The sequence below is a fragment of the Anarrhichthys ocellatus genome, unplaced genomic scaffold (genome assembly GCF_004355925.1).
Source record: "Anarrhichthys ocellatus isolate YVR2014 unplaced genomic scaffold, GSC_Weel_1.0 scaffold23, whole genome shotgun sequence".
Lineage (NCBI taxonomy): Eukaryota > Metazoa > Chordata > Actinopteri > Perciformes > Anarhichadidae > Anarrhichthys > Anarrhichthys ocellatus.
Genome location: NW_022280053.1, coordinates 4234501 through 4247358, shown reverse-complemented (window position 1 = coordinate 4247358; position 12858 = coordinate 4234501). Strand labels below are relative to the sequence as shown.

Here is a 12858-nt window from a genome sequence, read left to right as displayed (position 1 = left end):
ATGAGAGTCAGCATATTTGTAGGGAGCTGGAACAAGAGCATTAATCAAGTGCAGGGGCAGACCAATAACGGGCTCTGTAATCATGGTGGAGCAGCGCTCTAACTTTGGGCAGCGTCGCCTGGCCATTCATCATCTGGAGAAGCAAGAGGCAGGGAGGGAGATTAATAACAAGTGCATTAGTCAGTGTTTAGATGCAACCAATGTGCTTCTGGGTCAAGCAAAAGAGATGATCTTGATCAGCTAATGATTTGGAAAGAAACATTATTAAATATAATTTTGTTGTTGATTTCGGATGCAACTAATATCCGTATTATGGGAATATACCTTTGGGGTTGAGGCTCTGGTTGATTATACAATGAGAGGCAAACTTTGCTGAATACTTTCAGAACTATGTGCCAGGATTTAATATGTTGTGCACCATTATAAGAAACTTTCCAATATCCTTATTTTTTTTTAATTTTCTTCAGCTGGGGGAGCAAAATCGACCCCCTTCTGGACAGTGTTCCCAACAGGGATCTGGGGATTGATTGTTTTTTCGTCTTCGACTCACTATTCCCTCTATCCAGAAGAAGAGCCTGTTAGCATGCACCTCACAGCTGAGTCAAACCATTATTTTTGTCTGCCTCACCTTCCCCACCATGTGTTTTCCTCTGAATTATGGAGTCATTTGTCAATGCTTTGAGTGCCTGCCAGAAAGAACTGATGCACAGAATGCCATGTGTTGCCTGTCTAATTCAGAAATAATTGAGTTGCCAAATAAAGAGAAGAAGAATAAGACATGGGAGACCGAGACAGAGAATTGATTTTTTTTTTTAAGATTGTGGTACAATAACAATGTTCAGTGTAACAGTGCAGTATTCCTTTGTGACGGCGTTAAGCAAGAGGGCAACCCAGAGGCAGTTACTAAACCATAGCGAGGAGGTTTGCGATCTACAAAGACATACAAAACAATATAAATCGTTTTTAACATTGATATCAGTCTCAACTGGAACCTGACCCCTCGCCCTACCTACTCTTCCTACATTTGTGTGTAGGGAGCACCAAATCAGCTGGTGCGGGAGGAAAGTGGACAATAAAACCCTTCAACAGGGGGCCCACACCGGTGCTGACTTGTAATTTTCCACTACCCCTAACCAGAAGCATGGATGCCGGATAATGGGGCAAACATACAAATTTAAGATCCGTCTTGCTACATCGGGCACATAAACCTGCAGCTACACCTCCCTAAATACTGCCCATTAATGGTGGGTTTAAATTCAGAAAATCTGTAGTTTATTAATTGTCTTTTAATCACATGTATGCACCAGCTACTTTATAGAACATGCCAATTGTGTTCGGGATGCTAAACATTTACAACTGAACAGTACGTTTCCAGTATATATATACAGTATATATATATATATATATATATAAAGTAACTCAGCAGTTGAACAATGAAAACGTCTTTCAATATTCAGGGTGACTGTTGCTTCCTGTGTGCGTGTCGAGAGTGCATCCCACTGTTTGGCTGTTTATTGATCCTCCCGCTTAATGCGGAGTGCCCTCCAAAGACACTTTAGGGATTTCGGGTGTTGTGAATCAGGATCAGTTTGAGAAAGGGCAAGTTTCACAGACCTGTATGAAAAACAGATGCTATAGAGATTACCCTCACAAATACTACAGTTTTTTGCTTCAAGATCGTACAGTATACTGACAAATCAACCAAAGTAGATAATTGGCCCAATCAGCAAGAGTGGTCCGATTATCGGTGACACATTGCTTTGCAACACTCTGTCTATATTAATTATTTAAACTAGGTGTCCTAAAAGCAAGTGTGAGTCAGAAATTGCAGAATGGATTTGGTGCTCGTAACCTAAAGCTTGTCCCATTTTAAACACACTTTGTTGAATAAACATGCAATTCAGCTGCTGTTGCGTCGTGTTTAGCCCCCACGTCTCAGATTCAGGCGTGTATTCAGCCTGCCACTGATTTGTCAGTAGTCCCATAACTGCCTGGCACGTCTCGCCATGGACAATTCCTGAGTAGGAGAGTCCACCATCTATCAAGAAGTTTGGTGCCGTATGGTACCTCTCGACTCCACACACCAAACCAGGCACCTTCCCCAAAAAGTGATTCCATGTTCTAAGGGCAAGTTTCCATCGCCCAGGTCCACAATGAATACATCTGTTCCACCCCTGACCTTTGCCCAGTAGCTATTGCACTGATCTCTACCTTTTGGCTTGCAGGATCCTTGGCTCTGGAACAGTTTGCCAGCTTGTTTGCCCCAAGAAGTTAATCATTTGGTTTCAATGCACTAGGGAAATGTGTTTCCCTTTTTTTGCATTAAGTCAAACACATGTGGGCATCAGACTATGACAAGAGTGCACCCTGTCCCCTGCGCTGTTTCTGAAATTCATTAAGGCACAGCTGAGGTTTGTCCGGTTCAGTGATGATAGGGCTGCATTTCCGTTGTATTTGGGTGATGTTGGCTTCCAGCTTCATTGCTCCGTATCTGATCAATGGTCTCTGATGTACATTGGAGAGTTTGTAGCTGAGTGTGACAATGTGACATATCAATATCCCGAAGTCTGAGGCCTGTTGGCCATGAGCCTGAACCACCCAGGAGGAGAGAGCAGCAGCCTTTAATAGCAAATAAGTGCCGGATTAGACCATGGTTATGAAAACAGAGTGAAGACATGAGTTAAAGATCTTGATTTTCCAGTCAGTCTGTGTCCGGACCACACACCTGAACATTGGTTAGTGATCAAAAGAATTAGACTGAGAAAAAAAGCAGTCAGCTCCTCCACAAGGTTGGCTAGTGGGAAAAATAAACCTTTACTCTACCAACTGTCAACGAAAATATGGGAAAACAAACTTTGCTGAAATGTTGGGGTATTCTCATTTTATTTTGGAGTTTCAGTTCACATAGCCTGTGGCTATCATTATAATGCTAACCTAAACTGGGCTGAATAAATATAAGTGAATACATGAATATGAGATCCTCCAGCGGCTGTGACTGGTTGACCACGAGGATAAGTTCCCACCCTGTTTAGTAAAAGCTGTTTATTTGGCCTCAAGACAGGCATGCTCTGCTACAGTAGAGCTGCTCGCGTGGCCAGCAAAACTGCACACTGTAATATATTGCAGAAAAAAAGAATAGTCTCTTTGAGAGGTTGCATTTCTGCACCAACCTTCAGTACTGGGAATTACTAGGTGACATCAATACCACTAATGCATAATGGGTCCGCCATAACCACCAGTTTATATTAGGGACCGTTAAACATTTAGTCTGCTGTGAACAGAAGAGGATGCTGAAATTATTATAACATATTTTACTATATTTAATCATATTCTCCAGTCTATTGTTTAAACCAAGAGGCTGCTATCTAATATGATTGAAATATTTCCATTGTATATATTGTTGATACTTCATGCTTCCGCTTGTGGTCAACAGACTAAAAGCATTGCAAAATATGATGTTTTCCTTTTTAGTTGATGTCATTTATTTCCACATTGAATGAAAACTCAAATCAGATAGAACATAGGAATATTGAATTAGGTAGCATTTAATAACGCTTAGGTCAAATATCCAAAGGGCCACCATATACTTTGGTCGATAAACAAAACAAAAAACTCCATTAATCAAATGGAAGACTATCCACATTTTGGCCTGATGGATTGATTTTCTTGACTCATTTGATAGACATTTGACGTTTGATTTTGCAAAGCCGACAGTACCTATGTGCTGTCTGTGAGCCCTGATACTTCTCCACTCACACAAGTAAGATGTGCCAATTAATAGCTGATATGTCAAAAATCGAACATGGAAACTTAAAATATAGAATCCCTTGCTGAAAACAGTGTGAGGTGTTAAAGAGCTTTCCAAATGCTGATCACACATGGGCAGACACTGAAAAAGAGTAAAAACAGAAAGTCATTTGTAAATGAAAAGAGAGCTATGTGTCTGCCCACATCTACCCACAATGCATCCCTGCTTGTATTAATGATATTTGAATTGTGAAGGTTTTTTGTCCATGCTGTGCACAGAGCGTTCCTACCTTTTCTAATGAATTTGAATACTTTGCCTTTCATCTTCCCCTTAAGCCAGAAATAAGGTTATTATACTTTTATTCTTTTCACGCAGAAAAAAAATTGACAGGGAATACTGAGTCAATAAGAGTCAGGCTTTGCCATCTTTGCTCATTGAAGAAACATTGCAAAATACATGACTTTGTAATGGTTTACATCCACTTTGAAAAGAGGTTACTTTTTTACATTTTAATCAAACTAACCACAATATAAATATGTATATTAGTGGGTTCTGTGGCCTTTCACTACTGTACCATTGCCACATAAGCACCCAAGTTCATATAAAAAGAGACACACAAAAACAGTGACAGTGGCAATCCTCCAAAATCCTCTTTCAGCAGGGCATCTGTCTTCACATCATCCAAGATCGTGTTGCTGTTTGTAGAGGCGAGTCACCATCACAGCACACTGTGTCCCCGTGGTACCATTGCAAGAGACGGTGCTTTTGTTTCTTTGCAAAGAAAAACACAGGGGTTGCTTACCCCTTCGTTCAGTCTGACAGCAGGCATGCAGAGCTCAGTGTATGGGCATGGCTGAGCATGCTGAAGTAAGCACAGCGGCTGAGCTATACAGCAGTGGTCAAGCTGACATTTCTCAGAAGAAAGTATAACGATCCAGCATTTGGAAATGGCAGATTCCTCCTTTGTTTCTAATGATTTATTTCAAACAGAAATGGTCCTGGCAGTGGCTGAGTGACACACACAAACACACACGCACACACACAAACGCACACATGCTGTACACAAGTCAATGGATCTGTTGATCTCAATCTGAACTAAAAACATGAATTTAATTATTTTCTCCACGCTTTGTGGCTCCAAGGTTGGCAATGAAGGTCCGTCCAACACGTTGGTCTAGACTCAAATATATCAAATACTGTACAGTATTTGTCCCCAGAAGATGAAGCCGACTGACTTTTGTAATCCCCTGACCTTCTCTACAGCTCTACCACAAGGTTGACATTTGCGTATTTGAGTGAAATGTCTCAGCAACAATTGGATGGATTGCCAAATATATTGGCACACACACACAGTCATGTCCCTTCCAGGAGGAATTGTAATCGCTTTGTTATTCCCTGATTTTTCATCTAGGATCTAACAGCAGGTCATAATTTGAATTTGTCCCGTACTTTGGTTTATTACTAAATCCCTGCAAAACTAATGATATTCCCATGAGCCTTAGCCATGCCTTGTGTTAGGTGATAATTGTAAATGTTAGCACACGAACACGCTCATCTAAGATGGTGCACGTGATAAACATTACCTGCTAAACATTGACATGTTAACATTGTCATTGCGTTTAATTCACTGCTATGCCCAAATACAGCCTCACAGAGCTGCTAGCCTGTAGACTCTTATTATTCTTATGAATCCATTGCTAATTTCGACATAAATTAACAATAAATGTCATTTAAATCATGTTTTATTATTATGGAAATCTAATAAAAATGCAGACACATCTAGCCCTCCATGGAATTTCACTAATGAAAAATGTCATTATAATGTTATCCTTTATGTAAAAACAACTACAACATACATAACATAAACGAGTCAAATAAAGAAGAAATGAGGAATACATTAATTTGACCTCTTATTGCCTCTGTTTGTGTTTGAATGTGTATGCATACTTTTTTTTTTTTTTTTTTTTGCTCTGCTGCTGTCTCCTTCAACATTGCCAGCGAGGGCGGGCCGGGATGCCTTGGCCTTAAGATGAGTCCTGAGAGTTAGTCGATGCAGAGTGATGATTCCCTTGGCTCTCCAACAACACACCGTGACAAACAAGTCCAATTAATACCGATGCACCGATTAGTCCCAGGCATGACCCACCGTGAACCAGCACGAACCCCTGCAGGCACATTCACTCCAGTGAAACTTTTACAACAGCTGCTTTAAAAAAATGTTATACGCCTGGTACAGCACAACACGAGCCCTAGGGTACGTCGGTTTTGAACTACTATTGGATTGGGTTTTGTAAGGCTCGCCTTTGTACTGCCAGCCACGAAATGAAACTCGAGCTCACAGAGGATACCTGTCACGTTGATAAAGAATGCTTTGATGAATTCAATAGCAGTTCTGTTATTGTCAGCGTTTGTACATTTTTTACAAAATACAACGCGAGTTTCAAACATCAGCAAGTAGTTGTTAATTGCAGCTGGAAAGGCACCAACACACCACAACGCTGTCACATTATGTACAAGCATGTATAGCTGCTAAATGAGAGACGGCTTTCCACGTGGTGAACGATGTTCTGCTGCTCAAGCATTATTTTCACTTCTCATTACTTCTGCCTCTATTGACACTGTGAAAACATATGAAAAGGTATTTTCCGTTTTGTTTTACCTTTTTGTTTTCTTCCATTCCAGGGAAGAGGCCATCATGTCTACTTACTTTGAGACGGTAGAGGACCTACTGGCATCGTTTGGGCCGGTCCGAGACTGCTCCAAAGATAACGGTGGTTGCAAGAAGAACTTTAAGTGTGTGACCGACAGACAGTTGGACTCATCCGGCTGCATGGTAAGTGCAAGCAGAGGTCTGCTTTTCTTTCTTAATAACATGCTGACATGAACACTTTGCTGTATATAGTAAGTGAATAGTATAATTTATGGTTTCAATCAGGACTAATTACATTAACTGTATTAATGCAATGCCAGGGTTTGTGTTTACCATTTAATAATTGGTTGGTTTAGATGTATAATATCTGTAATAAACGAATGTACAGTAAATAAATTGCTATTGGGAGTAAGGGGCTGTGTGTGTGGGGGGCTAGACATACTTACTGATAAAAGACTTGGTAGTTACACTTTTCATCCATCAGCCTGCTCTCGGCTGAACTGGCGCTGAGCTGGAGCTAACTAGCTAGCGGAGCTCAGAGGGTGTTGACAACCGATTTCAGTGGCACAGCAGACTATAGACACACTAGTAATGCAGGATTCAAGCCTTTAGTCTGGCACAGGAGCTGCAGATATGCTGTCTGGGCATGCTGGCACTCAAGCTTGTCACGTTCCATGTACTGTAGGAAAAACTGCACACCTAAAGTTTCCCAAAGGTTTCGTGCACAATCGAAAATTGAGGAATCGGAATAAGGAGACCCATAACAATAGCCAATTGCCTGAACAGTTAATGAAACAAACAACAAATAAAGCCTGCCAACATATAATGATTACGCTGTTAAATAATGATCAGTGCTTCTGCTGCTCAGTAGTTAATGCTGGACTTTGCAGCTAAAAGACTGAAACTCATTCATTTACATAATCACCTCCTTTTTAATGTTTCTTTCCCAAGATAATGCCACTCATTACATTTGCATGCCATCTGCTACAGCCTAATATGGCGTTTGTGATATTTGCAAGCAATCTATAACAGTTTATGTGCCATAAATAGTATATGCTTGGGTGTTACCGTGGACTCTTTCGTTTATGTATGGACACTATGGTTACAAGCCGGTATGACTCACACTGCTGTGGTGCGTGCCCCTGTATTCATTGTACACAGACTCTGACAGCATAATACTGTCTGCTTTAGTCTGGTTAAGGTTTATGTGGCATTGTTACAGTTACTTCTTACCCATTTGGTTCTTGGAATGTAGAGAAAAGACAGAAATTGCCCTTAGAAAAAACAAAGGTGTATGAGTTGTCTGTGATGACAATAATGGGGCTCTTATTCATAAAGAGGAAGTAGTCCAGTGACAACAGCACCAGTGATGATGTAATTTGTAATATGCTTCTATTGTGCGTGTTTAATATACAGGATTTATTGATAGAGATTCTCCTTTATTCATAAACCTTAGTTTGATTTTAGATGTGACATTGTAAACAGCTGTGCAATAAAGCTTTTCTCCTGGCATATTTACAAGTACAGGGTGACTGGAAACTTCAGATGCGAGGCTTTTTGACAGCGTGGGGCGGGCCTGGGTTGTAAAGTAATTAAATTGATGAGCCATCTCAATTGCTGGAGGACAGTTGCCTGCTCATTAAGAGCTTAGACAGGGCTATAAATTGACTGGTCTTTTCGTTGTTTGTGTCTATACCAAAGACAAACACTGATAAGGCAATTGTCCTCATTTTCTCTCTTTTTTCCTTATCTTTTAACTGAAATAAAGAAAGGGATCTACTCTACAAAACCGTCTATTTACAATATTCATGAAAACGTGCCGGCCTGACACTTATCCCAAATGATGTTTAGCATTGCTGACACTGTGGTCCAAAGCGAATAGACTCTGTAACTAAATACCTTTTGTAGCGCTTGTAACATTTTCAGCACTTTCTGTACAGATGAAGTTTTTCTGCACATGCCCTCTGCAACTCATCCTCCACCATTTACTTCCCACTGTGTTACCATGCCAACTAGTCCATATTAATAAACCTGACTCATCGTCCCCATCTTTCATCAAAAGCAAGACAATTTCCACCCTTGACATATTTAGTAGCTTGTGGCTGTTATTTATGACTAAGATACGTCTTTGTCCACATATAGTGGTAATTGCCTCTTGCCCCAAACCTGTCGACGGTATGTTTGCCATTTTGTTACTATTAATATGACAACACCTTATAATAACCCTAGGTCTTTGCAGTTGTTTGGGGTTCCTCTTATGTGTCGACCGAGCACCTCCACATGGATAATGTATTAATATTATGCATGAACAGCGATGGTACACTGTGTCACTCCAACGGATGTCTTGCAGCTAATGCCTTGTTCTGTTTCGTGACATTGTAAAGGTTGCAACACTTTAGTCTATTTCCCCAGTAAAGAAGTCCGTAGCCTATATGAGTGGCATTATTTGATTTTCTCACCAATTTTGTGAATGCAACATTTTAATGTTGGAATATTTGAATTTATGATAATGTCCAAAGACGTACTTTTTGTGCCATCACACTAAAATGCTGTGTCTAATTTAACTCATTCCACAGTATGTTGGCATTTATTCAAACTAACAATATATCACATGGGGGGTTTGTTGTATTACTGTAAATACACGTGTAGTCATGCTAGCATTTCTACATGATTTGCATCGTGTGAAATATATATCTGTAAAATAATTCTAATGACATATGTAACAGTGGTCCCGACCATGTTTTATGTACTTCCACAGTGGTAGCAGCATTTGTATTATATACAGGGGCTGGAGACTGAAATTGAACGGGAAGTCTCTTTATTAGACCCAGAGGTGGAAAGTAGCAGAGAGTGTGTTTAAAATATGAATGAGTATATGATAATAAGCATTGGATTGTTTATCAGATTCTATTCCACGTCAAGCCCTTGGACATACTGTGTTATATTTAATTAAAGGGTTATACATGCATGTGTAAGCGAACTCACGTGGACTCTAACTATTTTTTTTTTCTCATTGCTGACCATTAGCTCAGGCTAAACCATGTCAAAGAAATGATAGGAATCAGCACATTCAATGATGTAGAAGTAGAGGAGACGTAGAGATATTACATACCCACTCAATAGTCAGCATGGAAAGATTTAGTTTCAACTCACACTTTCAGAAAGTATAAATGTTAGCTGAAATATTACTCTTTTGGGTTCGGGTTATTTTGAACACCCCTGTCAGAGTGGGTGCTAACACAGAGCAGAGACATGCCACACGGAGGGCTTAAAAATCCATTATCAGAGTCAGTCCCTCAAGGCAGTCTGCCGCTCTTAAGACAGTTGAAATGCATTTGCAATGAATTATATTTTAGTCCGAGCCAGTGCTGAAGTTGTGGAGACATTGCTTATTACGTTTTTTTGTTGCCTGTGTTCCCTTTCTTGCTGCTGCTGAGCCGTAGCAGATGACAGGTGGTTTATTCTTGTGCTCGGTAACCTCAGTTTATACAAACAGCTGTTGTAAGTGCAAGGTAGCGATTTCAGACAGGCAATGCTTTTTGTGTCGGTCGCCTTCCTTTTTTCATCACTTGGCTCATCAAACACCAGTTGGTCATATTGTACATTACAGTAGCTATGTGCCGGGTGAAGCTGTTTGTTGTTGTATGCTCTTATCATTACAGCATGCGCTGCTGTTTCCAATCATATTTAGTGGCATATGAGTAGACATATTAGTCTCACTGAAATTATGATATTTTAAAAAGAAGATACAATAAAATATACAGTAATATAAGACGACAGACAAACACAACAAGTATTAGAAGTGGAAGTTATTACAATGTTAGATTATTATGTTGGAAAATCTTTATTTTATAAATTGTATTTGTTTCTGTTATTATAAGGGACATTTTAAAACATGTGGTACCACAATATTAAAAAACTAATTTCTATGACTTGACATTATAATTGCATGATTTGACATAAACAGAGAGTGGAGGTGTTTTTTTCTCAAGCAGAGCCTTATTGTCGGCTAGATGCATGATAATGCCCGATACAAATCCCTTTATTTGCAGAAAAATACACCAGACAATCCTCCGTACAGATTCAAATGCCAGACATTAGGGGAGCGTGATGTGTATCTCAACACACCCAGCAGGAGAGAACCCTAACTTTCCATTTTTTTGCAAAATGAATGAATCTATCTTGATCAAAAAATATGCTTGAAACTGGAGTTAAACTTGTATTTGATCGTGTTTGCACCAAACACAGTAGCGGGAACTTCATTGGGCAGATGTGGGTTGTGTGAACCGCGACAATCTAGCATTTACCCAGTGGTGTGGAATGAATGGTCAACTTCTGGTTGAACCTGTGGTCAATGTACCGTATCATCCACTGTGTTTGTGTGAGGAAGGGGTATTACTGATGCACTCTGTGAACTGCCCTGAGGCTGCTTGGTGAAGTTCAAAACTCTGTAAACATGGCTTTTCCTGGTTGCCTGTTAGCTTGCCATTTTTAAGTTTGAGTTTGACAACTGCAGTATGTTGTGGTTCCTGTGCTTTACGTAAATGGTAGAATGTTTGTCTTGATGGCACATTATTGTATTCAGCTACAATATCTGTCTTCTTAATGGACGTACTCGGAGGCTGAGCAGATGGTAGGATATTAGTGCCATATCTTTCATCAGTTGATGTCTCTTTTGGGACATCTCTGTTACAGTTGTTTGGATGCAGGTTTGGCAAAGATGACATTTTTAACTTCAACCATCATCCGAAAGTTTAATTTTGGCAAGTCAAACTCCAGCGGTTTATACGAGTTTAGAGAAAACGGATACCACTGTCTCCAATCTCATTTTAAGGCGCTTGTCTAGTGTCCCAGTATGCAAGAGTTTATTAAAATGTGCACACTCCAAAAGTCAGGAATTAAATGATGAGTTGTCAGTGTGGAGCCAGATTTCTGCTTGGTTGCTTCTGGTTTGCATAAAGAGTCAGCAGGGAGGAAAAATGGCAACTCCACCCAAACAAAAGTTTTGTGCAAAGCCTCATCCCCTAAGCCCTCTACCCACCACCCCCTGTATCTCCCCACAACCCTGTGTTCCTGACAACTCAGCGTCATGCGTCATGACTCCCCCCCCCTGCTCCACTGCACAGCTCAGTTTACCTCATTACCATTGAATTTCAACAATTTCTGGTTTAAAGCAAATTATAATAATTCTTTCATCTTTTCACTCTTGACACCGTTGGTTAAATGCTGGATCAAGTGTGTCACTTAGTGTACCACAAACATGCCCATAACACTGCTACCGCCAAGTAGGGGAGTCACGATCTGTGTAAAATGGAATCAGTAAAAGGCCTTAAGAGGGATGGACTATGTATTTGCAACTTAACAGTAAAAATAAAACACATAATATTCAGTATATTACTTTTATCTAAACTATTGTCACTGATTATTCAAGAGAGCATGGCTGAAAAGAAGGGTGAGCAACATCAGTGGAGAACTGAAGCCACAGCTTAATATTTAATATTTTATTTGACAAGGTTCATTTTTTTATCCGAATCAATTTCATTCAATTCAACCTGGCTCCAAGCCCAAGCAAATATTAAATTAAATAGGAAAGAGTAATAAATCACTCAGGCTTTAGTCCCAAGTAACAGATACTCCGAGTAAGATTAGTATTTTCATTTCCTCTCCCTTCTAATAATTCAATAGACGTAGGTGGATGACTTTTTGACATGCGATGCAGATAACATCTGTTTTTCTATGTGGCATGATTGAGATATCAAGAGGAGCAAATTGTTATTGCTCGCCTGTTGCAGTAAATTGTTGTATGTTGCTGCTATTTATGCAATAACCTTCAGTAAAGTCTGCATTTCTATATATATTCTCTCTCTCGATAAAGACCATGAACCCACATGTATTGAATTTATGTATTAAAATGATCCAATCCATTCATCCAAGACCAACCATTTTAACTTTGACAACACTACTAAAACAAGTGTTTGTATTGTCTATATTTGCTTTTCTGACACAAGCAAACACAACTCCTCATTAACAAACCGTGTCGCTGTTGTCTTCGTCTTCAAAGGAAGCTCATAACAGCAGCTCTTAAATGCCTTTGGCGATCAAGCTGAGCCGAGAGCGCCAGAGTCTGGTGGTGTCGCGGAACAAAGCTATCCTTCACTCTCATAGGAGGTTGCATAGTCATCTGTCATGTTGTCACTACTGAAGAAAGGTGGCGGAGCGATAGAGACAACATGGCCTTTAAATACAGTCAGTCCCCACAGTGTGTAGAAAAGAATCCTGATCAGCCGATTAGCACAGAATTGCAGATTTTCACTGTACAGACGTGTGAAGATGAGTGCTTAAGATTAAGTCATCCTGTAAGAGAGTAAAGCCTTTGTGACATAGACCAAAGCAATATGGATTTATGTATATATATATATATATATATATATATATATATATATATATATATATATATATA

At 39.8% G+C, this 12858-nt stretch overlaps 1 protein-coding gene across 3 annotated transcripts in view; it reads left to right on the top strand.

Annotated features, from left to right (window-relative positions):
- astn2 (astrotactin 2) overlaps positions 1-12858 on the top strand; it is a 186627-nt gene that overhangs the window by 90450 nt on the left and 83319 nt on the right. For all 3 annotated transcript variants that reach the window (XM_031859969.1, XM_031859971.1, XM_031859970.1), the window contains one exon: positions 6431-6581. In XM_031859969.1, coding sequence (XP_031715829.1) covers positions 6431-6581 — 151 coding nt within the window. The remainder of the gene's footprint in view (positions 1-6430; positions 6582-12858) is intronic.